This window comes from Panulirus ornatus, chromosome 42 (genome assembly GCF_036320965.1).
Source record: "Panulirus ornatus isolate Po-2019 chromosome 42, ASM3632096v1, whole genome shotgun sequence".
Lineage (NCBI taxonomy): Eukaryota > Metazoa > Arthropoda > Malacostraca > Decapoda > Palinuridae > Panulirus > Panulirus ornatus.
This window is the reverse complement of record NC_092265.1, coordinates 1,770,001-1,797,365: the sequence shown is the minus strand read 5'-3', so window position 1 is coordinate 1,797,365 and position 27,365 is coordinate 1,770,001. Positions and strand designations below refer to the sequence as shown.

At 38.4% G+C, this 27,365-nt stretch overlaps 2 protein-coding genes across 2 annotated transcripts in view; one reads left to right on the top strand and one right to left on the bottom strand.

Moving 5' to 3' along the window:
* kz (putative ATP-dependent RNA helicase kurz) overlaps positions 1 to 16,602 on the bottom strand; it is a 42,034-nt gene extending 25,432 nt beyond the window's left edge. Inside the window, exons 1-9 of the mRNA XM_071686302.1 lie at positions 16,473 to 16,602; positions 14,548 to 14,647; positions 12,602 to 12,781; positions 12,160 to 12,414; positions 10,753 to 11,147; positions 8,138 to 8,327; positions 4,951 to 5,169; positions 1,545 to 1,680; positions 844 to 1,033 (exon numbers count right to left, since the gene is read on the bottom strand). Coding sequence (XP_071542403.1) covers positions 844 to 1,033; positions 1,545 to 1,680; positions 4,951 to 5,169; positions 8,138 to 8,327; positions 10,753 to 11,147; positions 12,160 to 12,414; positions 12,602 to 12,781; positions 14,548 to 14,616 — 1,634 coding nt within the window. The 5' untranslated portion in view covers positions 14,617 to 14,647; positions 16,473 to 16,602. The remainder of the gene's footprint in view (positions 1 to 843; positions 1,034 to 1,544; positions 1,681 to 4,950; positions 5,170 to 8,137; positions 8,328 to 10,752; positions 11,148 to 12,159; positions 12,415 to 12,601; positions 12,782 to 14,547; positions 14,648 to 16,472) is intronic.
* Positions 16,603 to 18,597: 1,995 nt separating this feature from the next.
* On the top strand, positions 18,598 to 24,677 carry Taf9 (TBP-associated factor 9). Its single transcript, XM_071686300.1, has 5 exons — positions 18,598 to 18,843; positions 19,373 to 19,512; positions 19,996 to 20,130; positions 21,926 to 22,169; positions 24,408 to 24,677. Exons 1-5 carry the CDS (start codon positions 18,720 to 18,722, stop codon positions 24,563 to 24,565), a joined length of 801 nt encoding a protein of 266 aa, XP_071542401.1. The 5' UTR covers positions 18,598 to 18,719; the 3' UTR covers positions 24,566 to 24,677.
* Positions 24,678 to 27,365: the final 2,688 nt, after the last annotated feature.

Here is a 27,365-nt window from a genome sequence, read left to right as displayed (position 1 = left end):
GGAGGAGAATGAGCCACTCTAGATATATGAACAGGGCTCCATACTTGGCAAATAAAATCCCTGGAAATATGAAATAGCTGCTAATAAGAAATACAATTATGGCATACTGTATACAGCACTCCCCAATTTGGGGAGGCACACTTTGTGGTGTTAGATGTGTGAGGCTTCCACATTAAAGGGGATATATTTATGCCCAACATGTTTATGTTATAACAAGATTGCTTTGTGGATTGTAGCGTTTTGAGAATGAACAGGAAACAAATTATTCTTAGAGAGAGATGGATGGAGAAATTGCATTTTAGTACTCTCAAATTTAATAAGGTCATAGCTTCCCCACTCAAAGATGCTGCAATAGTCTGAAATGCAAGAGAAACTATGCATTACAAGAAGGAGAACAAATACTAGAGGAAGCAGGAGAGAGAAAATGGGCATAAGTATGAATAGGGTTAAAAGTAGAAAATTAAAAGAATGAGCAACTGGAGAGACCTTGAGGAACACCACTGTTCACTAAATGCAAGTCACACCATGAGCAAATACTGCATTGGAATGGCCAGAGAGAGAAATCTGAACTGCAGAACACAGAGAGGTAGAGAAACCATGGGTAGGGAGTTCAGAAAACAAACTTATGCGTCATCCTGTCAAATGCCACATCTATTTTATCAACAACACACTTTCTGCTTGAATTATCATCCTCAACATATCATACCAAAAGAGTGAATCAAACACTTCCTGATGATGATTCAAGAATCAAACTATTAAAAAGTGCTATAAGTGAAGGGTCTATTACAAAAGACTTAAACAAAAGTTTGACAATAAGTTTTTCTAGAAGGTAACATTACTTACTTTTCCAGTTTTACTTCAGGCAGAATTATCTTTGTGACAGGAGATTCCTTTTCTGCTTTCTTCTTAAATTTAACTTCAAGTCTTTTCCTTTGATAAGCACTACGATCTGTTTTCTCAGCATCCTTGCTTCTTGCATGCATTGGGAATGTGGCTCGCAATTTGCGAACCAATGTGTTAACCTCCTGTTGACCTGCAAACCCCATCAAGTTAGTTGAAAAAATTTTAACAAAAGTTAACAGATGGTATGAACCTGCCCCCAAAAAGAGGAAAAAGGGATGCATCTCCTGATCAACTATTCACAAAGTATAGTTCAAGTGTACGCAGACCCTGAATATATGAGCAGCAAGGTAAGCCGGTCCTGATCAACTACTGATAAAGTATAGTTCAACTGTATGCAGACCCTGAATATATGAGTAACAAGGTAAGCCAGTCTTTCTCAAAATTCTTGAAGAGATTATATCTCTACTCACATAAATAGCCAAGTAAGCAAAAATTCTTTCTGAATCACTAATGTCCTGCTCTGGAAATCAAATAGTTCATTACACAGTTGAAACAAATTTTCTACAAAAACACCCTTTCTCCAGCCACGCCTATGAAAATCATCGACAAAAATCAACATATTCTAATATACCTCTCAAATATCAAAAAACTGTCAGCCTATGCCTATTTGTATTTGCAAGAAGCTTATCTTTCAGTCACACCTGTCAAGAAGATCAATATTCCTCCATCAGGAAGCTGACGGTGAATCTTGCATGCCTTCTTATATGCTTCTCCCAGGTAATCTTCAGGAGTCCGTTTGTTATAATGAATGGTCACATCAAATATTCTTGAATCAACCTGAAATTATGATGCAAAAAGCAAAAGGAAAAGCATCTGTTATACACTGGTATATCTAACACCTGAAATCAAGAGTAACTGATCAGAAAATAAAAACAGGTGAAAAGGGAAACCACAGAATAGTCTGTGTTACTTGGCTGTGGATGAGGGCTCTGAGTTTGGCCATTATATATGACTGCTAGAGGGTGCTTTCCCTAGCATTAACATGCTAATGCAGTCATGAAAGAAAAATTGGCAAGCAAAATGTTGTACATAAAGGCTTAACTTAGCCTAATTAATTAAGCTTCATAATTTGCATGCATTTCATCAAGTAATTAAGAGTTTATTATAAGTTTTCATTTCTCATGAAGAAAAATAGTTTTCAATAGAAAAATGCATGCCAGATAGGAAATGGGTCCTCAAAAATATTGTGAGAAAATCTCATTCTTTTTTTTTTTTTTTTTTTTTTTTTTTTTTTTTATACTTTGTCGCTGTCTCCCGCGTTTGCGAGGTAGCGCAAGGAAACAGACGAAAGAAATGGCCCAACCCCCCCCCCCATACACATGTACATACACACGTCCACACACGCAAATATACATACCTACACAGCTTTCCATGGTTTACCCCAGACGCTTCACATGCCTTGATTCAATCCACTGACAGCACGTCAACCCCTGTATACCACATGACTCCAATTCACTCTATTCCTTGCCCTCCTTTCACCCTCCTGCATGTTCAGGCCCCGATCACACAAAATCTTTTTCACTCCATCTTTCCACCTCCAATTTGGTCTCCCTCTTCTCCTCGTTCCCTCCACCTCCGACACATATATCCTCTTGGTCAATCTCTCCTCACTCATTCTCTCCATGTGCCCAAACCATTTCAAAACACCCTCTTCTGCTCTCTCAACCACGCTCTTTTTATTTCCACACATCTCTCTTACCCTTACGTTACTTACTCGATCAAACCACCTCACACCACACATTGTCCTCAAACATCTCATTTCCAGCACATCCATCCTCCTGCGCACATCTCTATCCATAGCCCACGCCTCACAACCATACAACATTGTTGGAACCACTATTCCCTCAAACATACCCATTTTTGCTTTCCGAGATAATGTTCTCGACTTCCACACATTTTTCAAGGCTCCCAAAATTTTCGCCCCCTCCCCCACCCTATGATCCACTTCCGCTTCCATGGTTCCATCCGCTGACAGATCCACTCCCAGATATCTAAAACACTTCACTTCCTCCAGTTTTTCTCCATTCAAACTCACCTCCCACTTGACTTGACCCTCACCCCTACTGTACCTAATAACCTTGCTCTTATTCACATTTACTCTCAACTTTCTTCTTCCACACACTTTACCAAACTCAGTCACCAGCTTCTGCAGTTTCTCACATGAATCAGCCACCAGCGCTGTATCATCAGCGAACAACAACTGACTCACTTCCCAAGCTCTCTCATCCCCAACAGACTTCATACTTGCCCCTCTTTCCAGGACTCTTGCATTTACCTCCCTTACAACCCCATCCATAAACAAATTAAACAACCATGGAGACATCACACACCCCTGCCGCAAACCTACATTCACTGAGAACCAATCACTTTCCTCTCTTCCTACACGTACACATGCCTTACATCCTCGATAAAAACTTTTCACTGCTTCTAACAACTTGCCTCCCACACCATATATTCTTAATACCTTCCACAGAGCATCTCTATCAACTCTATCATATGCCTTCTCCAGATCCATAAATGCTACATACAAATCCATTTGCTTTTCTAAGTATTTCTCACATACATTCTTCAAAGCAAACACCTGATCCACACATCCTCTACCACTTCTGAAACCGCACTGCTCTTCCCCAATCTGATGCTCTGTACCTGCCTTCACCCTCTCAATCAATACCCTCCCATATAATTTACCAGGAATACTCAACAAACTTATACCTCTGTAATTTGAGCACTCACTCTTATCCCCTTTGCCTTTGTACAATGGCACTATGCACGCATTCCGCCAATCCTCAGGCACCTCACCATGAGTCATACATACATTAAATAACCTTACCAACCAGTCAACAATACAGTCACCCCCTTTTTTAATAAATTCCACTGCAATACCATCCAAACCTGCTGCCTTGCCGGCTTTCATCTTCCGCAAAGCTTTCACTACCTCTTCTCTGTTTACCAAATCATTTTCCCTAACCCTCTCACTTTGCACACCACCTCGACCAAAACACCCTATATCTGCCACTCTGTCATCAGACACATTCAACAAACCTTCAAAATACTCATTCCATCTCCTTCTCACATCACCGCTACTTGTTATCACCTCCCCATTTGCGCCCTTCACTGAAGTTCCCATTTGCTCCCTTGTCTTACGCACCCTATTTACCTCCTTCCAGAACATCTTTTTATTCTCCCTAAAATTTACTGATAGTCTCTCACCCCAACTCTCATTTGCCCTTTTTTTCACCTCTTGCACCTTTCTCTTGACCTCCTGTCTCTTTCTTTTATACTTCTCCCACTCAATTGCATTTTTTCCCTGCAAAAATCGTCCAAATGCCTCTCTCTTCTCTTTCACTAATACTCTTACTTCTTCATCCCACCACTCACTACCCTTTCTAAACAGCCCACCTCCCACTCTTCTCATGCCACAAGCATCTTTTGCGCAATCCATCACTGATTCCCTAAATACATCCCATTCCTCCCCCACTCCCCTTACTTCCATTGTTCTCACCTTTTTCCATTCTGTACACAGTCTCTCCTGGTACTTCCCCACACAGGTCTCCTTCCCAAGCTCACTTACTCTCACCACCTTCTTCACCCCAACATTCACTCCTCTTTTCTGAAAACCCATACTAATCTTCACCTTAGCCTCCACAAGATAATGATCAGACATCCCTCCAGTTGCACCTCTTTTTGACTGCACATATTCTGAGGAGAAAGCCTTTGGTGAAGGCAAGAGGCAAGTTGTTTTTGCTACACCTTAAGTGTATATTATTATTTACTTCAAGTGGCACAAAGTTTGTCAGAACATATGTTTCATGCAGAAAAATTACTCTGATAACATGCATGCAAAATAACGATGCTAGACCTTTCATCCATCTCCTTAATTACATTGACTCAGATATTATCAGTATATACATAAAATCATGTTCTCCATTTAAGGACATGCAACAAATATTCAGGTTGGTGAAAATCTCATACAAGTTCTCTAATGTATCTAAATATCATTCTCACTCATAAGTCTCTATTGGCTCTTGAGAGTTTATGCTGACATACCCTAATTACTGGAGGTCTCGACTCCTTAAAGAGACGAATATTTTCTGTGAAGTCTTCAATCCTTAAAGTAGCTGACATGATGATCAATTTTAGTGGCTTTCCCTTGGCCTGTCGCCTTGGAATAATCCGAGAGAGAATACCAATCAAAATGTCTGAAAAGACGCTTCGCTCGTGGGCCTCATCAATGATTATGACAGAATATTTCTTCAATGTTGGATCCTGTTGGTGACAAAGTTTAAAATATCAAAAAGTTCACTTCAAATATGTAAAGCATCAGATTGTGATTACAAAATAGCCGATAGTCTTAACTTAAAGTAGAGGTTTTGTACATCTAGCAACAATGCAATTATCACATAAGATTTAAAAAAAAAGGCCTGTTCATGTAGCTAAACCACTTAGAGATGTAAGACTTGCCTGGTCTAGAATTAGACTGAAATGGTGAATAGCTTTAAACAATCACACAGGAGCAACATACTCCCAAACACTCAGCATTACAAAAACTGATAGATATCTTCCTTACCTAATTACCTTTCCCACTTTTGTAATGCAGTGACTGGAACACACAAAGTCCAATCTGCATTCATCCAGTCTCTAGATGACAAACACTGTATACAGTACTATGATAAGAGTCTATCACCAACACCCAAACTCCACAGACTAATCCATAGTGTACCTGAACTGTTTCGCCCTGTTCCAACCCATTAACAGCAAAATGCACTCAATTCTATCTTATCAGTGCAAACCTCCCATCCTTCTGAATTTACTCCATACTTCCATCTCCTTGGATTACCTCTCCCACTTTGTTCCCTTTGCTACCTCATAGTTTCTCTTCACAGACTATCTCTATATGCCCAAAACATTTTAGCACACCCTGGTTAGCCCTTTCAGTATGATTGTACTCAATAACACACTACCTTCTGAGAATACAATTTTTTACATGATCAAAGCTGTGCCACAGTACATATCATCATCAGGTATTTCTCATTTCCAGCACATACTATCTTCCCTTTATATATATATATATATATATATATATATATATATATATATATATATATATATATATATATATATATATCTTTCTTTCTTTTAAACTGTTCGCCATTTCCCGCGTTAGCGAGGTAGCGTTAAGAACAGAGGACTGGGCCTTTTTTGGAATATCCTCACCTGGCCCCCTCTGTTCCTTCTTTTGGAAAATTAAAAAAAAAACGAGAGGGGAGGATTTCCAGCCCCCCGCTCCCTCCCCTTTTAGTTGCCTTCTATGACACACAGGGAATACGTGGGAAGTATTCTTAATCCCCTATCCCCAGGGATAATATATATTTATTTATATTTTATTTATTTTGCTATGTCGCTGTCTCCCGCATTTGCAAGGTAGCACAAGGAAACAGACGAAAGAAATGGCCCAACCCACTACCATACACATGTATATACTTACACATCCACACACGCAAATATACATACTCATACATCTCAATGTACACATATATATACACACACAGACATATACATATATATAACATAATTCATAGTCTGCCTTTATTTATTCCCATCGCCACCTCGCCACACATGCAATAACAACCCCCTCCCCCCCTCATGTGTGCGAGGTAGCGCTAGGAAAAGACAACAAAGGCCCCATTCGTTCACATTCAGTCTCTAGCTGTCATGTAATAATGCACCGAAACAACAGCTCCCTTTCCACATCCAGGCCTCACAGAACTTTCCATGGTTTACCCCAGACGCTTCACATGCCCTGGTTCAATCCATTGACAGCACGTCAACCCCGGTATACCACATCATTGCAATTCACTCTATTCCTTGCACGCCTTTCACCCTCCTGCGTGTTCAGGCCCCGATCACTCAATATATATATATATATATATATATATATTATTATCTTTTTTTATTATTTTGCTTTGTCGCTGTCTCCCGCGTTTGCGAGGTAGCGCAAGGAAACAGACGAAAGAAATGGCCCAACCCACCCCCATACACATGTATATACACACACGTCCACACACACAAATATACATACCCATACATCTCAATGCACACATATATATACATACACAGACACATACATATATACACATGCACACAATTCACACTGTCTGCCTTTATTCATTCCCATCGCCACCTTGCCATACATGGAATAACATCCCCCTCCCCCCCTATAGAGGTATATGTGAAGAGAGGTATATTTTGGGAGGAGCTGTTAGTACCAGCTGTTTTGATGCAAGAGATCAAATATGACTGAAGTGTGAATTAGATGCAAGAGTGGGTAATAAGGCAGTTGAAGGCATATGAGTGGGAAAAGGTATCCAGTGTTGCAATATGAATAGTGAACAGCTTTTGGAACCATGGGCTGAAAAAGTGTTGGTGACTGGGAACAACTGGTTTGAAAAGATAAACATACATTAGTATACATGGGCAGCTAGGACAGTGGTGTGGGGCATTATTGGATTATGCACTAAATGAAAGGTGTGAAAGGCAATATGCTTGGATGTGAGTGTGCTGACAGGGCCAGCTAGTGAGATGTCTGACATAACTTGGTGGTAAGGGTAAGGTTTGTAGAGACTTTAGGAAAAAAGTAGATAATATGGGTGTGGGAAGGGTTGTGAAAGTGAGTGGGATTCAAAAAGAGGCCTGTACGAAGAGATAACAAGAGAGATTATGTGTAGTATGGCAAAATGTAAAAGGAAATGAAGCCAAAGGAGAGGGTAAGAACAAGAGATATCTAGGGTATCACTGCTTACACATATGAGAGAGGTGGGTGGCATGCAGAGGGTGGTAGGTGGACAGGTGTAAAAGGATACTGAGTGATGGGAGGAAGAAGTTCAGTTGCTAGTGAAAGAAAAAAGAGATGTGTTTGGGTATTATTTGCAGGGAAGGAGTGCAAAGGATTGGGATATGAACAAGAGGGAGAAGCAAGAGGTCAAGACTCAAGAGGAAGGTGCACGGATTGTAAAACAGGGCAAATAAGAGTCGGTGTGAGCAAGTGAAACCAAACAACAAGGAGAATAGAAGCATATTCAAGTGGTTAACAGTATCAGAAAAAATAGAGAAGAAATGGGAACATCGGCAAAGGAGGAAAAATTAGGAAGTGGTAAATGAAGAGGCAATAAGGCAAAAGAGAAATTTATGTGAGAAAAATAGGAACATTCAACATGAACAAAAATGTTAAACATACCAACTGAATTTCCTTCAGCAAAACACCATCTGTCATAAATTTGATCTTTGTATCTGAAGTTGTGTTTCCTTCAAACCTTATCTGATATGAAACTTCCTTTGATGAAAGATTCATCTCGTGTGCAACTCTCTGAGACATTGAAACTGCCGCTACACGTCGTGGTTCTGTGACACCAATCATCTTGTCAGCACTAAAAGTAGAATAACAATGATAGTTAACTACATAAAGTCAGAGTGACGCACTTACATCACTTTTATATAATGAAGTTATAGATAAGATACTGGGAAAATCATTAAAGGCCACTGAAGTGAATCATAGTGTCACTAAGAAACAGTGAGATCACAGTATTATGAATAAGCAAAAATTACCCTGAATACTACATCTAAAAATACAATTATATCAAATGACAGAGTAAAGGAATGTATGTATATATTGTGCGGAGAGAGAGAACATTATCTAGGAGGGTACAAATCTTCTTCCAACCATTTGTGGTTTAACTGCTCCTGTTCTCATGCCTGTCACACCAGAGACAGTGCATACCATGCCATGAAAGTCTTCCCTTCCCTAAAACTCACTCAGCTTCCCTTTCAGCTTAGAATCATTGCAAAGCTGTTCTTCACAAAATCAGTCTTTAATCAAAATCATATCATATAGGTAATGTGGAATCAACAGTCTTCCATCTCATCAATTTCCCTATCACCACCTCTCTAACCTTCTCTTTCTCTCTCTATTCTGTTGATGTAATTTTGGCCATTGTTCTTGTGACATGTCTGCATGTGTCTCCAACCCAGGAGTTTTGACCCACAGCATGCAGATGGCTGCTGCTTCCCATGATAGTAATGTGGAACCCAGCTATCCATGGACTGGCTGTTATGATACAGTAAACCCTTAATATAGCAGACTCTGATATAATAGATTTCGGATTCAACAGACCAGGCAAAAAATATGTACTTCATATTATATCATACTTGATCGTCGTATCCCCACATCAGTGAGGAGGTGCCAGGAAACAGACGAAGAACGACCCACCCACTCACATACACATATATATACATAAACACCCATACATGTACATACACATCAACATACATATACATATCAACAAATACACATGCATACACAGAAATATACATATATAAACATGTACATATTCAAACTTGCTTGCCTTCATCCATTTCTGGCATCACCCTTCCCCACAGGAAACATCATCATTACCCAATGCATCAGTGAGGTAGTGGCAGGAAACAGACAAAAAAAACCACACTCGTTCACACTCAGTCTCTAGCTGTCAAGTGTAATGCACCAAAACCACAGCTCCCTATCCACATCAAGGCCCCCACAGACCTTTCTATGGTTTACCCTAGACATTTCACATACCCTGGTTCAGTCCACTGACAGCCCGTCGACCCCAGTATACCACATTCCAATTCACTTTACTCCTTGCACGCCTCTAACCCTCCTGCATGTTCAGCATCGATCACTCAAAATCTTTTTCACACCATCCTACCACCTCCAATTTGGTCTCCTACTACACCTTGTTCCCTCCAACTCTGACATATATATCCTCAAACACTGCATCATGCATATTTCATAACGCACTTGTTTTTGGTAGAGGTATAATTGCTTTGTTTCGATCTCAGTCTGCCTCAAGCTACCGTGTGGTCTGGCTGTATGCAGAGAACTGTGACTTTATTCATTAAATAATTTCACAATCCTTACAATTCAAAATGGCATTCAGTGATAGAGGAGTTAAAAGAAAGTGTGTGAACTGTATATTGTATCAAAAAATGGCCCATAGATTATATTCTCAATCTAACGGACTTTCAGCATTAACAGACACCTCTCTTCCCCTATTAGTCCATCAAATTGAGGGTTTACTGTACGTCCTTCTTCCCTCGAACAGCATCACTGTGGAATTCTATTCTTTCTTTCACCTTTCTCTCTTCATATAACTTTTCTACAAACACCTGCAGGGCAGTAATTCATTTCTTTCTCTTTCTTTAACTTTTTCCTCTCACACAAGATGGCCTTGATTGGGGCATGTTTTGCCTATGCAATTTCAGTCAATATAGATATTGGAGCAACATAGTATACAGGGGATGACAGTAAGTCAATGGACTGAACCAATGTATATGAAGTGATTGTGGAACCACAGAAGGGCCTGTGGAGCCTGGTTATGGATAGAAAGCTCTGATTTTGGTGCATTATACTTGACATATAGAGTGGATGTGAGCAAATGAGGCCATCACTTTGTTCCTGGAAGTACCTTGCTAACATGGGAAACTGAACACGTTTGGAGAGAAAATAATTGTTATTACTGCCAGCTAGAGAGTGGGTGTGAGAAAATGAGGCCAGTTTTCATCTTACTGGTGCTATCTCATTGACATAGAAAATGTCTAACAAGTATGAAAAAGATATACCACTGATGATAAAGGGGAAATTCTTATACATACATCCAATCTAGAGAGTAAAATGGTGCTCTGTCCCCTTTTTGAACATATGCTCTATCTCTCTCTGATGCTCACAGATGTCAGTCAAATGGTGGGATATACAGTAATAATGAGTAAAAAAAAAGCCTGAACATCTTAATATGGTGATGCTGTGAGGATACTTACCTAGTCCACCCTGATTCATACAGAAACTGAGGAACCTGTGTTGTCTTGCCACTACCTGTTGCTCCAACAATAACCGTAACAGGGTTTTCATTTATTGCTTCCATGATGGCCTGTTCTTCAGCTAAAATTGGAAGCTTGAGTCTAGATTTCTGGATCTCAGGCAAGCGATTCAAATTCATATACACTGCAGGCTGCACAGGTTTGTCTTCATGTGGCTCAACCACCTTCTCTTCAGCTTGATGGACAGCTTTGGAATCTGTACCACTGATATCAAGATCAGGCCTTTGAGTGCTACCTTCCACCACTTCTTGAACTTCATTTCTTCCTCCTTCTACATTTGACTCACTTTCCTCTTCCTCCTCAACATCACTCTCATCACTACTGCTAGATATTTCCTATGAAATACACAAATAAAAGGTAAAACAGATACTGCTTCACTTATGTGATATATATCAACACATACAAGTTACACAATCTTGTCAGAAATCTGGGCACCATCAATCTCTCAAACAATGCATAAACAATTCAACATATCACAAAAACCCACGTGCTGAAGATGCAGCTTCAGTACTGAAGACATTTAACACTTACTCCTCAACTGTCCAGCATGTATCTCGCACAAATATATACACACACAACATCAACAAAGTACTTAACCTGTGATCCCATGTGGGAGATGAGGTCGGCTTCCCGGGCACTATGGGAACCCTATAAAAAAGGATCCTAGGGCAGGAATGTAATAATGAGGTAATAAGAAGAGTATGGTTGAGAGAATTCATGAGGGTATGCTGAAATGGTCTGGACATATGGAGAGAATGAGTGATTAGATACTACCAAAGTTGATAAATGTGTCAGAAGTAGAGTGAACATGAAGGGAAAGACCAAATTAGAGATGATAGGATGGAGTATTCTGTGTTCTCAGGGCCTGAACATACAGGAGGGTGAAAGGCATGCATGAGATAGAATAAATCAAAGCAATGTGGTAAACATGGGGTAACATACTGTCAAAGGACTGAACCACAATATATGAAGCAGTAGAAGAAAACTATGGAAAGGCCTGTGGGGCTTGTAATATATTTCAATACATTAAAACATCAGGATAATCAAAAGAACACTGTATCTCCTGATGATGACTCATGAAAATGAACTGATCTCATGCCTTTATCCATGATGAGATCTCAACATCATGCACTAACAATGCTGATGCCTAACACTTCGCAGACATTGTGGCAGGTTTACCATCACAAAAAGGTCAATTAGCAAATCATCAGCACATTAGCCAAGGAAAGAAGCATTTTTAGTAACAATAATGGCTACATAAACATCCCTTAGTACATTTCAAATACATAAAAATCAATATACCGTATAACATATATACATATGTAGTAATACACAACAAATCCTCACCCCAAGTCTGACAATATTTGGATCGTCATGGTTTTCTTGTTCAGCCTTATCTCCTTCATGATGCCTCTTTCGCTTCTGTCCCTTCACATTACTCAACACTCTCCCATCCTCTACGTAATCATTTTCTAAAAAAGTATAATCTTCAGCCAAAAACTTTTTCCTTCCAAGTGTCTGAGTAACTTGAAGTTGAGTCAATTTTGCCAAGTCCTTGGGGTCTGCCTGAACTTCCTGCAGTGCTTCAAGGAGGCTGGCACGCTATCAATACAAAACATGTTAACTCATCTCCAATTTACAAATGTAAAACCAGAAAGATATTCACAAAATTATATAAATACAAAACTCTTTAATATGTAATAAGACATTTGCCATATTCATTAAGAAATTTCTTACCTATTTGCTTATCATCTACAGAGAGGTACATTTCTCAAAATGCTATACTTACATTTTCCTTTTTCTTTTTCTGTTCAACAATCTTTTCTAGCTTCTTCCGTTTTTTCTTTGACAGAAGTTTAACTGGAGCTGCATTCTTATCACGTAACTTTTTTGTTGCACGCTTTTTTGATGGAAGAACTAATGCATTGCATTCATCATATTTTTCTGAAGATTCAAATTCAATTTTAATCTGGAACAAGACAAGATGTCAGAATACCCATGATACCAATTCACAAAAGAAAGAAGAGATGAAAAATCTGGCAATAATCATGCAGAGAATACTCATGAGCTTATCCTTTTCTAGTAATTCATAATTATGTTAATTTTCCAATCTTTTTAGACAAAAAAGTCCTTCACAATTACCAGTTACCAAAATGAACCCTGATTCCAGCATCAAAAGCCCAACAACAGTACCTTGAACACCTGTACGAGAATTCTTCCAATACATCTACCTGCATCCAAATCATCTTTTCCACCTGTTCTCAGGGTGACATATGCAGAACTTCCCTTATATAGTCTCTAGATAACTTCTCATCTAAATTTGTAGTGATATTCACCTCAAACACATAAATGGACCTGCCTGATACACAGTCTTTGTACATATACTCACATTCTGGCACTACTGTTGCAACACCTTGCAGTTAATGGGTTAAGGAACAGGAAGCAAGGTCTGCGGAGTTCAAGAACTATGATACACTGCAGGTAAAGCAGTTATGGTGAGCATATAATATGGCTCTAGCAGCACCACTAAGAGAGAAAGTTAAAAGGCTGGTAACAAAGTAGAGAGGAAAGTTTAAAAAAAAGATAGTTAAAGATCATGATGTGCTGCAGGGTAGGGGTGCAACAGGAAAGTGTGGAGAGGTTCTGGAGAAAGTTAATTGCTTTAGGTAACTGGGAGTGAACTTGAAAGCAGATGAAACCATAAAGGATGAAGTAATTGACTGGGTGGAAGAAGATATCAAGTTCTTGAGTGCATTAAGGAGAGAGCACAAGCAAAGGTCAGTATTTGTTAGGCCAAACACTGATATATATATATAAAGTTATAGCAGTCCCAGCAGTGTTGTATGGTAGTGAGTTTTGGGCCTTGAATGTAAAGGAAAGGAAGAGAGTGGATGCACTGAATATTAATCCCTGAAGATGTTATTTGTTTTAAGGCAGGTTGATTATGTCAGAAATGTCAAAGAAAGGTGTGGTCTGATCACAATCTGATTGAAAGAGCTAACCAGGGTGTTCTGAAATGCCTTTGGCACATGGAGATGAGCGAAGAAAAGATGATTACATAAGTCTATGTACAGAAGGCAAAAGAGAGCAAGGGAGAGAGGAACCAAGGAAGAGGTGGAAGGATGAGGTAAAGAAATGCTCTAGAGGACTGAGGCCTAAACATCAATAAAGGCAAGAGGCATACACTAAATAGCAAAAACTGATGTGATGTGGTTGATGTTCAGTAGTATGCTGTCACTGGCTGAACTAGACATATGAGGTGTTTAAATAAAGGAGCAACTGATGGAGCTCGTCTAAGTATGGTACACTATGGTTTCAGGGTATTTTACGTGACTGCTAGAAAATGAGACAACTGCTTTTCTTTTTATGACATACCTTGCAAATGAAGGAAGGCAATCAGGTATAAAAATTAAGTCCTTTTTATGGCAACAGATATATCTGCAATAATATGATTATAAAGCAAGTCCATCATGTCTAAGCAATCACTTTTCTTGTATATTTAAAGGATAGGGGGAAAATAACTACAAATATGAATATCACACATGATCTAAAATTGATGATTATGATCATAAGTATTAGCTTAGAAATACAATTCTGATAAGTACTAATAATATAATACATGCAGCTAAACTAGTTTTACTCATATATCATTCAAGGACCACAAAAGTACTCAAGTAACAATAACACTCATGCATAAGTGGAAGTCCATCACATGATGCATTTAAACTACCTTACCTTTTTAAGCTCAGAGTTATCACTGATAACTGTTGGTTTCGGTTTGTATTTCTGCCTAGACTTTCCCATTGTGGTTTTTGATTTCTGCTTGCCTCTTACCCTTTAAGATAAATAAATCATTATTATCTAGTTCAATAAATTTACACAATCAAGATATTTCAATATATGGTAAGGTAATATTATGTAGTCAAAACCACATCCTATACTAATGTGTGGTGATTTCGCAAAGAGAAATTTATACGAGTGTGAAGTGAATGGATTACAGAAAAGTACAAATATGAATATGTCCAAAGGTTTACTTACTCTGGCCAACATACTATCAGATGTGTTCTGTATTAAAGATTAAGGCCTTACCCCATCTCAACCGACCTGACCTGCCCTTACCTCATCTGAGTCTATTTCGCCCAACCCTTCCTCACCCCACCCCACCAACTATTCCCTTTTATGGCTTCAGTATTCTCCAGGATACCTCTCACTGCCTATGTATGTTTACAGGGCCACTGTGCTGATGGCTAAAGCTGTGTACCACACAGAGACCTGTTTATATTTCAAATAAGAAGCCAGTAAGGAAATATCAAATAAAAGTCCATTTTAGCTCTGCATAACTTCATTAGTTTTGGATATATATGATTTAGTTTTGCAGTGCTAGTGAAGTGTTTATAGGGTTCAATAATAAGTGCAGTGCATGATTTCCAGCCTTAAAATGTTTTATTGAATGAGGCAATGGAATAAAGAATTACATAACATGATAGAGAATATGGAATTACTTGATGTAAATGCAGGTAGTATAGATGAGAAACAAAAGAATCTACAAAAACCTTACCTAACTCTCAAGAAGTCAAGCTTAATCTTAACATTCTACATTCTAATTGAAACAAACCAGTCACATCTAGGACTAAGGGGTCTCCCAAAACAAAAACCACCAAAAACAACTGAATTCCACCAAAATCCACTGAAATCCATAAGATTTGCAATGGAGTCGCTGAAATACACCAGTAATACTCCTGGAGACCCAGTCAACTAAAGGTATTCATATACAAGGCAACAGTGGCTATTGAGGTTTGTGCTATGTCAACACCAGATAGTGCAGTGCTTGTTAATAAGTTCCCACCACAAGTTTGTTATTTCTCCTTGGGTAGGTCGAGGCCTACATCATTTTTCTTATATTTAAGTTTCTTATGTTTTTTTTTTTCATTTCAGATAAGAAAAACTGCTTTTCAGTTTGCTTGAAAAACACCCACTTTTTCAGAAAGACTAGATAGTATGGCTTTCAATACCAGGACGTAGATTGTGACTCAAATTCGTAAATCTTATTAGTCAACAGAGGTCCCTACACTATACTAGATGTATTTCACCTACCCCACCATAATCTTCTTGAATTTCGGTAGTCTTGAGTGTTTAGAGATACCAATGACTGAGGAATACCCATATGGAGCAAAATGTCAAAAAACAAACAACAGGCCGATCAGCCACGCGTTCCTGAACATACCACTTCACTGTTGGTATATATTGATGTTTCTCTGAAATGTAAAACCCCTAATATTCTTACCTTTTTTTTTCTTTTTATATCGTTTCATGAAATACAATGCTCCTAATAATGTTCCATTACTGTTATTATATTCTAAAAACACCACACTACAACAGCAAAAGAAAATCACTCAATATCCAAAGACAATTGACTTATAAAGGATTATAGTGCAAATACGTACACACTGTATGTCTGAGTTTATTTTGACAAACACATCAAGTGAACATATCCAAACAACTTAAGCGGGGATAAGACTGAAAGTATATACAAATCCTTTCTTTTCCAATGTGGTCATCATCACGCCATTAAATACCTAAACATTTGACCAAGGATAGCTTATTCAAAAAATTATCTTCAGGTGATAAGAAAATGAAAGTCTTGTCTTTCTGCTACTTACCAATGTGGCTTTCACTTGAGTTCCTTCTTCCGTGGCAGGATCTGCTGGGGTATCATCTGCTGTGATGCTGTCAAACACATGGATTTGTTTACATATATCTGCAGGGACACGACACTCGCCTACATCCTTTCTGTATCTACAAATATTTATTACAATAATATGATGCTGTTACAATCATAATATAATATAATATATATATATATATATATATATATATATATATATATATATATATATATATATATATATATATATATATATATATATATATATATATATATATATATATATATATATATATATATATATATATATTTCTTTTTTTTCTTTCAAACTATTCGCCATTTCCCGCATTAGCGAGGTAGCGTTAAGAACAGAGGACTGGGCCTTGAGGGAATACCCTCACCTGGCCCAATTCTCTGTTCCTTCTTTTGGAAAATTAAAAAAAAAAAAACGAGAGGGGAGGATTTCCAGCCCCCCCCGCTCCCTCCCCTTTTAGTCGCCTTCTACGACACGCAGGGAATACGTGGGAAGTATTCTTTCTCCCCTATCCCCAGGGATATATATATATATATATATATATATATATATATATATATATATATATATATATATATATATATATATATATATATATATATGGCAGGGGTGTGTGATGTCTCCATGGTTGTTTAATTTGTTTATGGATGGGGTTGTTAGGGATGTCAATGCAAGAGTTTTGGAAAGAGGGGCAAGTATGAAGTCTGTTGGGGATGAGAGAGCTTGAGAAGTGAGTCAGTTCTTGTTCGCTGATGATACACCGCTGGTGGCTGATTCATGTGAGAAACTGCAGAAGCTGGTGATTGAGTTTGGTAAAGTGTGTGAAAGAAGAAAGTTAAGAGTAAATGTGAATAAGAGCAAGGTTATTAGGTACAGTAGGGTTGAGGGTCAAGTCAATTGGGAGGTAAGTTTGAATGGAGCAAAACTGGAGGAAGTAAAGTGTTTTAGATATCTGGGAGTGGATCTGGCAGCGGATGGAACCATGGAAGCGGAAGTGAATCATAGGGTGGGGGAGGGGGCGAAAATCCTGGGAGCATTGAAGAATGTGTGGAAGTCGAGAACATTATCTTGGAAAGCAAAAATGGGTATGTTTGAAGGAATAGTGGTTCCAACAATGTTGTATGGTTGCGAGGCGTGGGCTATGGATAGTTGTGCGCAGGAGGGTGGATGTGCTGGAAATGAGATGTTTGAGGACAATGTGTGGTGTGAGGTGGTTTGATCGAGTAAGTAATGTAAGGGTAAGAGCGATGTGTGGAAATAAAAAGAGCGTGGTTGAGAGCAGAAGAGGGTGTTTTGAAATGGTTTGGGCACATGGAGAGAATGAGTGAGGAAAGATTGACCAAGAGGATATATGTGTCGGAGGTGGAGGGAACGAGGAGAAGTGGGAGACCAAATTGGAGGTGGAAAGATGGAGTGAAAATGATTTTGAGTGATCGGGGCCTGAACATGCAGGAGTGTGAATGGCGGGCAAGGAATAGAGTGAATTGGATCGATGTGGTATACCGGGGTTGACGTGCTGTCAGTGGATTGAATCAGGGCATGTGAAGCGTCTGGGGTAAACCATGGAAAGTTGTGTGGGGCCTGGATGTGGAAAGGGAGCTGTGGTTTCGGGCATTAGTGCATGACAGCTGGAGACTGAGTGTGAACGAATGGGGCCTTTCTTATCTTTTCATAGCGCTACCTCGCACACATGAGGGGGGAGGGGGATGGTATTCCATGTGTGGCGAGGTGGCGATGGGAATGAACAAAGGCAGACAGTGTGAATTGTGTGCATGGGTATATATGTATGTGTCTGTGTGTGTATATATATGTGTACATTGAGATGTATAGGTATGTATATTTGCGTGTGTGGACGTGTGTGTATATACATGTGTATGGGGGTGGGTTGGGCCATTTCTTTCTTCTGTTTCCTTGCGCTACCTCGCAAATGCGGGAGACAGCGACAAAGCAAAATAATATATATATCAGGTGGAAACTTAATTTCCTTTTTATTCTTTATGGAATGGAGCGAATAGCGCTGTTAGTAAATGTTCCATGGGAGTTTTGTACGTCCATTTCTTTTTGTTTACTATGCCTTGATTCGCCAAATGTGTTTACAATCTCGACCGTTTGCTGAAGCTTACAATAATTTTGTTCCCAACTTGCTCTGTTAGAAATACTTGGTTCTTCCATAATTGACTTTTATGAATATCCAACAATTACGCAACAATGGCAAAGGAAACCAAAGCTGCCGTGCCTAAAGAAGCTCAAGTGATGAGTGCCATACTGAAGGACATGGGTATAACAGACTATGAGCCTGGGGTTGTAACTCAAATGCTAGAGTTTACATACAGTGAGTATCAAGCTGTTCAACGGGGTTTTTCTTAGTATGGGAGATGGGCGGTATATATATGTCACCTAGGTTGTCTGTATACTTTACGTAAAGTTGTACTAAGGGCACAACATGAATAAGTTGATTAGGAAGAAATGCTAGGTAAAATACTTGAACCCGCATTTTCTAGATGATAGAATTTAACGAAACTGTTACCAGTGGATACTTACAATGTCCTGAATTGATACAGGGCGTTGGAGTTTAGGTTTAGCACTACTAACTATTTATATAAATTGGGATGGGCTTTGAAGAAGAGGGAAATTTTCGGGCAAAAACACTCAGTGAATGGTGATTGTCAAAAAAACAGACGCGCGATTTCCAAATGGTAGAATTGAACGAAACTGATGCCATTGGACTTCTTACAATGTTTAAAGTTGATACTTAATGTGGAATTTTAGGTGTAGCACCTCTAATTCCCAACTTCCAGTCTGTTCTTCCAAGGTTATTTCTTTGAACTGCAAGTATAGATCCACATTTCACAATGTTTCAGGATATGTGTCTCAGATCTTAGATGATGCCCGTGTGTATGCCAACTATGCCAAGAAAACCAAAACCATTGAAATGGATGATGTTAAGCTGGCTGTCCAGATGCAGATGGAGAAGTCCTTCACAACGCCACCACCAAGAGATGTGAGTTTACGTGAGTGCGGTGTTTCCCAGAATGTATTTTAGAATTGTCTCACGGGGGTCGTTAGTTAAACTGAAGGAAAGCTTAGGGAGATCCAACTCCTCTCTTACCAAATTGCTTATTTGGTAGATGTACATATCCTGAATAGAGGAGTCTTTTTCTTTTCACTTATCATTTATTGACATGAGAATCTCTTAAGGACAGGAGTGTTAAATGCGAGTGTAAATCCTATTTTAAAGGTATTTAGCAAATCAATAGTACAGATTAAAGTTTCAGATATTTTGATCTGATTTGACTACTTGGTGTGTTCTTTTGTATAATTTTTCTTTACTTTTAACTTTATTGATGAAATAGAATGGAGTTTGCTTCCACAGAAGTTATGAAGATTATTGCCAAATGAAAGAAATGCTTCATTTTAGCATATCTTAATTCAGTACTACTATATTTGACTGAAAATCAACTTCATGTTTTCTAATTTTTTACAGTTGTTGTTGGACTTGGCAAGAACACGAAATGCCAATCCTTTGCCAGCCATCAAGGCCAACCAGCATGGTGTAAGACTCCCTCCCGACCGCTATTGCCTCTCTGCATGTAATTACAGACTCAAACCATCCCGAAAAGTAAGTTGAAACCTTCTTAAGTGTAGCACCAGCATCTTTACATATTCTTTCAAGTTTGATCAAGAATTTGATATTTGTGTTCATCTTTTATCTAGAATAAACAGTTTGATAAAGAGTTACACTCTCCTGCTTACACTTTAGTCATCACCCATCCTTGCAACGCTACAAACACCATTCATTCATATCCCCAGACCCCTCATGACCACATCCATAAGAAGGAAATCTAGCAAGTACTACTAAATATTAGTGCACTCTCTGGACATAGATGCTTACACATCACTGCATTTTGTGACCCAAGGTCTGACCAGTGGATGTAGCCAACTTCCTGCGCACTTCTATTTAAGGGACTCCTAAGGCAGGAAGTAAAAACTTTCATCCATCTGCTTAGAATTATATGAATCAGTTTGGAAAGCCTTTCCATTATTCCTTCTCAAAGCCATATGTTTTGAGTTCTTCCCTATTGTCTTCCCAACAAGATCAAAGGCTTGTAATTCTATTGCATCATGATTTCCCTTCAGGAACCCCTGTCTATGGATTATGGTTTTAATCTGTCAGACTCTGTATTGGGAAGTTTTGTAATTTTTTTTTTTTTGAGATCAGTTGCTTCTCTAGTGCAACCCGAGTGAGAGTTTTCAAGATTCCATGACATTGTATAACTTGATAGTTTTTATGACAGTTTAGATTTTGAGTATCTAATGAAAAAACTTTCCTCTTAACCTTTTTGTATAGGAGTCAGTGAATTGCATGTTATGTCCATATGGTTCAAAATAAACCTAAACCCTAAGTTCTTGGCTAAGAATAAAACAGTTATATTTAGAAATAACTCTGTCACTAAGAGAACTTAATGCATTAGGCCCAGTTATATTTCTTAAGAACCTTTTGGACTTTAACAGAGGGCAGTATCTGTTTGTGCGCCCTAGAATCTTGAAACCCCTTTCAGTTTAACATGGGATTTACACTAGGGCTCATGATGGGATAAAGTTGTTCCCTTTTTTAGCCTTCTATAGAAAATTTTAGTTGGAGAAATTCACTGAAAATGGGTTTTTGGCACTTTTCTCCCACTTTTGTCAGACAGTACTCTAGTGTGAACATTGTGGATACCCTCTGTGGCTGTGGGGGACTTTCCTTCTAGAGACAGGTTCAGATATGTCCTCACTTTACTAGTGAAGGTACAATATTTATATCTACCCTTGAATATGACTGTTTTACATGGTGGAAGATTTCTGTAAACCCTCCTCCTTTGTGTATGCTCTCATGCTTGAGGGACATAACACAGAGGAGATGAATACAGGTTTTGATGTTTGATGAACATTTTTCTTCCAGATGAAGTCCCACAAGCATTTTTTCATGGATTCATCAATCTTTCATGCCATCCCTTCTCTCTTCTCAGAAAACCTTTTTCTGTACCAGCAGTGACTTTTTTTGGATTTACACCTGGGATCTTGAATTTTCAAATGCTGGGCAGCCAGTAGTGAGTGGTTTGATGACATCATACCTGTATTGGTCTCGGCCAAAGATCATACCTGTATTGGTCTCAGCCAAAGGCGGGCCCAAAATGAGTGAACTGTTACTACCTACTTATGAGGATAGCAAAGGGAAGGGAAGCCAATGTTTCTTCTCCAAAATCGTAAAGGATTTGAAGGTCTTATCCTTGATTTTTTTTTGGATGATTGTGTATATGAAGGTTGTATCCCTGATTTTTATTAGAAATATCTCAGAGAATCTCTCTTATTTACTTGACACAACCTTGGGGAGAAAGGGTCATCTATATTTCAAAGCTTGCATTTCTCAACAGAAAATATCCAGTCTCTCTAGTAATCTTACTGGAGGGAATCGCATTAGTTTGGGTGGAACTAGTACAGGAATGAAGATTGCTGCTACGCCTATAAAGCCCACCATCTCTATGGTGACCACCAAGACAGGAAACACACAGACTGTTACCCTTGTACAGAAACCTGCCACAGGCATCTCATCTGGCCCAACACAAAAGATTGTAAGCGTCAACAGACCTGTTTTCAAAGTGACGCCTGGACCTCCTGGTAAGAACACAGGGTTATGATCTCAGTATTGTAAAAGCTACCTCTGTATTTTAATGTATATCATACTTTAGTGATTATTGTTATACCGGTATTTGAATTGTTTTTGTAGATGTCTTTTAAGAAAATATTTTCTATGTCCACACCTCAAACAAATGCTACTCTTCCTTTTAATGTGTTACTTCTTACCTGAAGACAGATTCCAATGAGCATTTAAGAGAGCACTTATTTGTTGGGGGATAAAAACAGCATTTTGGCCCCCCTTCAAAAAAAAAAAAGGAAAATGAGTATCCATTAGGATTCAATCCAATTGACTTTCATGAAACATATGAGACTGGTGGATACATGTTCACAGGGACACACTGACCATAAAACAAGCTGCCCAGGTCTTTAAAGTCACCTTGTGGAGGTGAGGTAGCACCCTGCTGTAAGTTACCTCCATCCATTTACTTCTTCACTGTGGCACAGAAGGGACTTGCTGAATGTTTCTACCTCTTGGTGTCTTTAATTTCTCTCTAGCATTCTCAGATGTATGTTATCTTTGTCCCAGATTTAGTCATGAGAACTAGTTTACCCAGAGACCATGGTGTTAGCTCCCACATGTAGTGGCAACCATAGACTTTATTTAGCTGAGACAGCTATACCACTACTTTTTATTTTTTGTTTCAGATTTTCTTTTTTTTTTATCCTGTATATTTTATTTTCTTTCTGTGGTGTTATATTAGTTAATAGCATATTTTACTTATGTTTTATAAGTATTTTTTGTAGTAAATACAGGTATTGCATATATATCTGGATTTGATGGATATGCATGAAGGACGAAATGATTCCCAGCTGTGTTGTAAGAGGTTCAACCACTAATTCAACCAGTCTAGGCTTCCTTTAAGAATTCAGTTATTTTGTATTTGCTGGTTTCCAGGATTCTCTAACTTAGCATACCTCCTCAACCTGGAAAGTGAATACATGTGTCAGAAGTGGACTGGAAAAGGAGAAAGGGGAGACCAAACTGGAAGTGTAAGGATGAATTGAAAAATATTTTAAGGAGATGGGGCCTAAACATGCAGGAAGATGAAAGCTGTGCGTAGGATATAGTGAATTGGAGTGATGTGTTATGCAGAGGGCAATGTGCTGTCCATAGCCAGAACCAGGGTATGTGAAGAGGTGGATGGAAACCATGGAAAGCTCTGTAGGGCCTGGCTGTGGATAGGGGTTTGTGGTTTTGGTACATTGCACATTGCTGCTAGAGAATGAATGTGAATGAATGGGGCTTGTCTCCATTTGTTCCTTGTTTGTACCTTGCTAATACATGAAACTAAAGACAAGTATGAAGGAAAGAATAGAAATGTTTTTAAATCTAATTATATAGATGAAACAAGTTTCAATTTTTTTACCACTCTTATTAAATGATGATGTATTTTTCCTAAAATAAGAATGTTGAAGTTTTGATTTTTAGTTTTTTTCTATTTTTGTGCACCTGTTCATAAGTAAAATAGTTTTACTTTATATTACATTCTTGGGAGGCCAATAAAATCAGTTGTGCACCAAAAGGGTTAACCTTGATCACATTGCAAGTTCAGACCTTATTGTCAGAGATTCACAAATGTAGGTTGATATGAATACTGAAGAGCTTGATGCTGTTCTCTGTTTTAATTCAGTATGAAAAGGAAGGCTTTCTTATATACCATAGTGTCCATTTATCTTTTACCTGTCAGTGTGGGACCTCTAGTAATAATGTTTGAAAGATTTACCATGTATTCAGAAAATTGATTTTGGCTTTCAGGTAAATGTAACTGAAGCTTTTTTTGTGTGTTTTAGTAAGGTGAGGGGTGAGAATGAGGATGTTGTGGGATCAGGTATCTATGGTGTATTTGTGACAGAATAAAAAAAGAAACAAATAAGATAAAGTAAAAGTGAAGCATTGTTTGAAGGCAGTGTTAAGTTACCCAAAGAAAGGCAATTAAGAGTTGGAGAAAAGAGTCCATTTGGAGAAGCATTATTCTTTCAGTGTTATCCTTTTTATTCCTGAACATGCCTCAGAGTGATTAGTTTATGATTATTCCTCATAAGTGTTCTGCTAGTTTTGTTTGGGACAAATTCCTTTTAAGTAAATGTATCGGCATTACTTTGTATATTGTACACTGTATTGATGAGATCTAGAACACACATTTCAGATCGAAAAGTTATTTTTCCGACTTAAGTTGATGAGTACAATCATGAGTTGCTGTTATTCTTTTCTTGCAGGTGGTAGCACTCCAAAAATTCAGTTGTCAGCAGGTAATAGCAGTCTTCCTAGCAATGTGATGGTAAATGTAACTTCTGCTTCAGGCATAAAGATGGAGACAGATTCTTCAACTTGTAAAAGAAAACGAGAAGATGAAGAGTACGATCCCATGCAATAGCACCCTCAGATACGTGCATGATAAACTTTATCAAAAGTGACATTTGGAATATAAATGTGAAATGATTGTCTCTACATATATTGTAAGAAGTAATTAAAGTTTTTGTGTAAGATTTTGCCTGTGTCATCCTGCTATGAATATGTGGAAAGATGAAAATGAAAAATGCGTTTCTATGTATGTGGACACTGCCAGATTTTGATAGTAAATATTCCTGGTTAGATGATACATTCATGATGTACTTGTACATGAATGAGCTCAATGCATTTTGGTACAAAACAAGCCTTTTTCATATTCTTTATGAATATAATTTTTATAAGTTAACCATCTCACCCCCACTGTTATTATAAAGGTCTGTAGCAAGAGCTACCTGGACCATTTTCATTGGCAAAAATCAAAGAATGCAGTTTCAGATAAGCCAGGGAAAGTATAAAACAGTGTAAACTCCTTACTATGAGCATGCACCAGAGACATTCTGGGAATCTCCCTTGATGCCTAGCAACTTCAAACACTCAACACCTTCACAATAAAACAAAGATCCTCCCAATACAGTCCAACCTCAGCATAGCACTCAATTCAATCCAAAAGCAGGAGACCACTCTATAACTAACCACCAAAGATGCTTTCCCCTGCATCACACTCCAGTAACCACTATTCACCGATCCCCCACCTTTAGCATAGAACAGTGACAAAACATATACTGAAATAACCCAGCAAGCACTAAATGAAAACTCAGTCTTGAACTACATTCATCAGAAACCACATTCCCGGACAAACACGGGTGACGCTGTCCCACTTACGCTATGGCCATCACCCATCATGACAACATTACAAACTCCATTTCCTCATATCCCAACGCTATGGCCATCACCCATCATGACAACATTGCAAACTCCATTTCCTCATATCCCAACACCCTTTATTCCCATGATGCAGTTACCATAAAGGTTACACCAAGCACCTGCTACTTCATTGCCCTGCACTTTATGCACATAGGTGCACACATATCAAAACACTATGACTGGTGGACATGACCAGCTTCCTGGGTGCTGCAGGAGCCTCATGAGTTGGTGATAGAGTTTGGAAAAGTGTGAAAGGAGAAAGTTGAAAGTAAGTGCAAATGAAAGCAAGGATATTAGGTTCAGCAGGATTGAGGGACAAGTTAGTTGGGATGTAAGTCTGAGTGGAGAAAAATTGGTGGAAGTGAAGAGTTTTATATATCTGCGAATGGACTTGGCAACGAATGGAACGATGGAAGCAGAAGTAAGTCATAGAGTAGGGGAGGGATCAAAGGTTTCTTCGTTTAAAATTCTAAGAAAATTATTAGATTTTTGGTTTGGTCACCAAAGCTTCTTTAAGCTTTTATCAACAAGTACAAGATATCTCTGTTTATATCAAGTGTAAGACCTGCTCTCACATCTTGGGTTCCTTGTTATGAAAGGTTTATCCCTGTCTTTTGAAGGAACTTCTTGTTAGATAAGATTAGCAAAGGGGTATCTTTGGCATTTGACCATGGTTCAGTGATATATATGTTGTGATCTAGTTGTCCTTCCTTTCCAGTCATCTTTAAGCGTAAGCTTTTCTTTCTTCTGGTTCTTTGGGTTTTTTTTAAGTGCTTTCAGATGCTCAAAGGACTTTGTCCATAAATGAGAAATGTGGAAGTTAAAGAATGGTAAAATGGTTGTCTGCTAAGGGCAGATTCCTATGGGTATCCATATAGTTTCCCATCCTTTCTTCCCCACTTTCATTTAGAACACAAAAACTGTTTCTTGATTCTAGACAGTGATGAGCCATAGGCAGACAGTCGTGATCATTAGATGACCATCAATGACTTGCTATACATTACTTTACCAAATAACCTCTGCACTGTGGTGTTTTGGACCTGGGCAGATTACGGGGTTATTCAGTTGCTGTGAATGAACATAAGTGAATCTCACACATTTCATGGTGGTCAAGGCTAGTGAGTTCACATGACTTTATCTCATTTTGGGTGATATGACAAAGTGCTGTCTCAGATGCTTAAAGGTCTCTGCCTTTCCTAGAGAAATAATATTTTATTCTTTTAAGCTCAATTTTTCACAAATTTCATTTATATTTTCTCTGTATTTTCCTTTTTTATGAAGCTTAAAATGAATTATGGTTAATTTTATATGTATTATATTGGTGTGCAACCCATTTTACTCCAGTTATTAAGTATCGGCTTCATACATGTTAAGGGCCATAAATCTTATGTGTATTAGTCTGTCTATATCAGTCCATCTATCTGTCAGTCTGTATATCATTCTTCATCTATTCCCAATCTTTTAGGGTGGATCATGTATGTATAGCTTCCAAAAATCACTCAATACATCATTCCATTCCTGTTATGTTAAAGTGTACATGAAACTTCACACTTAAGTTTTTTTATTATTTTCCGTTGCACACTTAAGTTATCAATATAGCCATTCACACCAACAGCATAACCAAAATTCCTCAGTTATGTCTGATCCATGATTGTTCTCCCAGCATCTTTATCTTTGATATCATTAGGCCAAATCAGTTCTGTAGCTACATATAGCTATCTCTTCAGTGGTCTACCTTTTCTTCTTATATGTACTTTCTGGTGTACTGCTATATATCTTCTTGACCAACCTTTCATCCAACATATGTTCTGCTTGACCACACCATCCTAAAAGCCTTTCATCCATGTGCCTTTCTAATGACTTCACATCACATATCTTTCTCATCATTTTTCAATCTTATCTGCTTTCCCAATTCCAACTATGCTGTGTAAATCATCCATCTCTTTTATTTTTGACCCAGT

Bases quoted from the DNA above. Each gene is read 5' to 3' on its own strand.
- Taf9 (XM_071686300.1), top strand. From the start codon at position 18,720: ATGGCAAAGGAAACCAAAGCTGCCGTGCCTAAAGAAGCTCAAGTGATG. The intron at 18,844-19,372 runs GTGAGTATCAAG...ACAATGTTTCAG, and splicing joins AATGCTAGAGTTTACATACA to GATATGTGTCTCAGATCTTA. The intron at 20,131-21,925 runs GTAAGTTGAAAC...ATTTCTCAACAG, and splicing joins GACTCAAACCATCCCGAAAA to AAAATATCCAGTCTCTCTAG.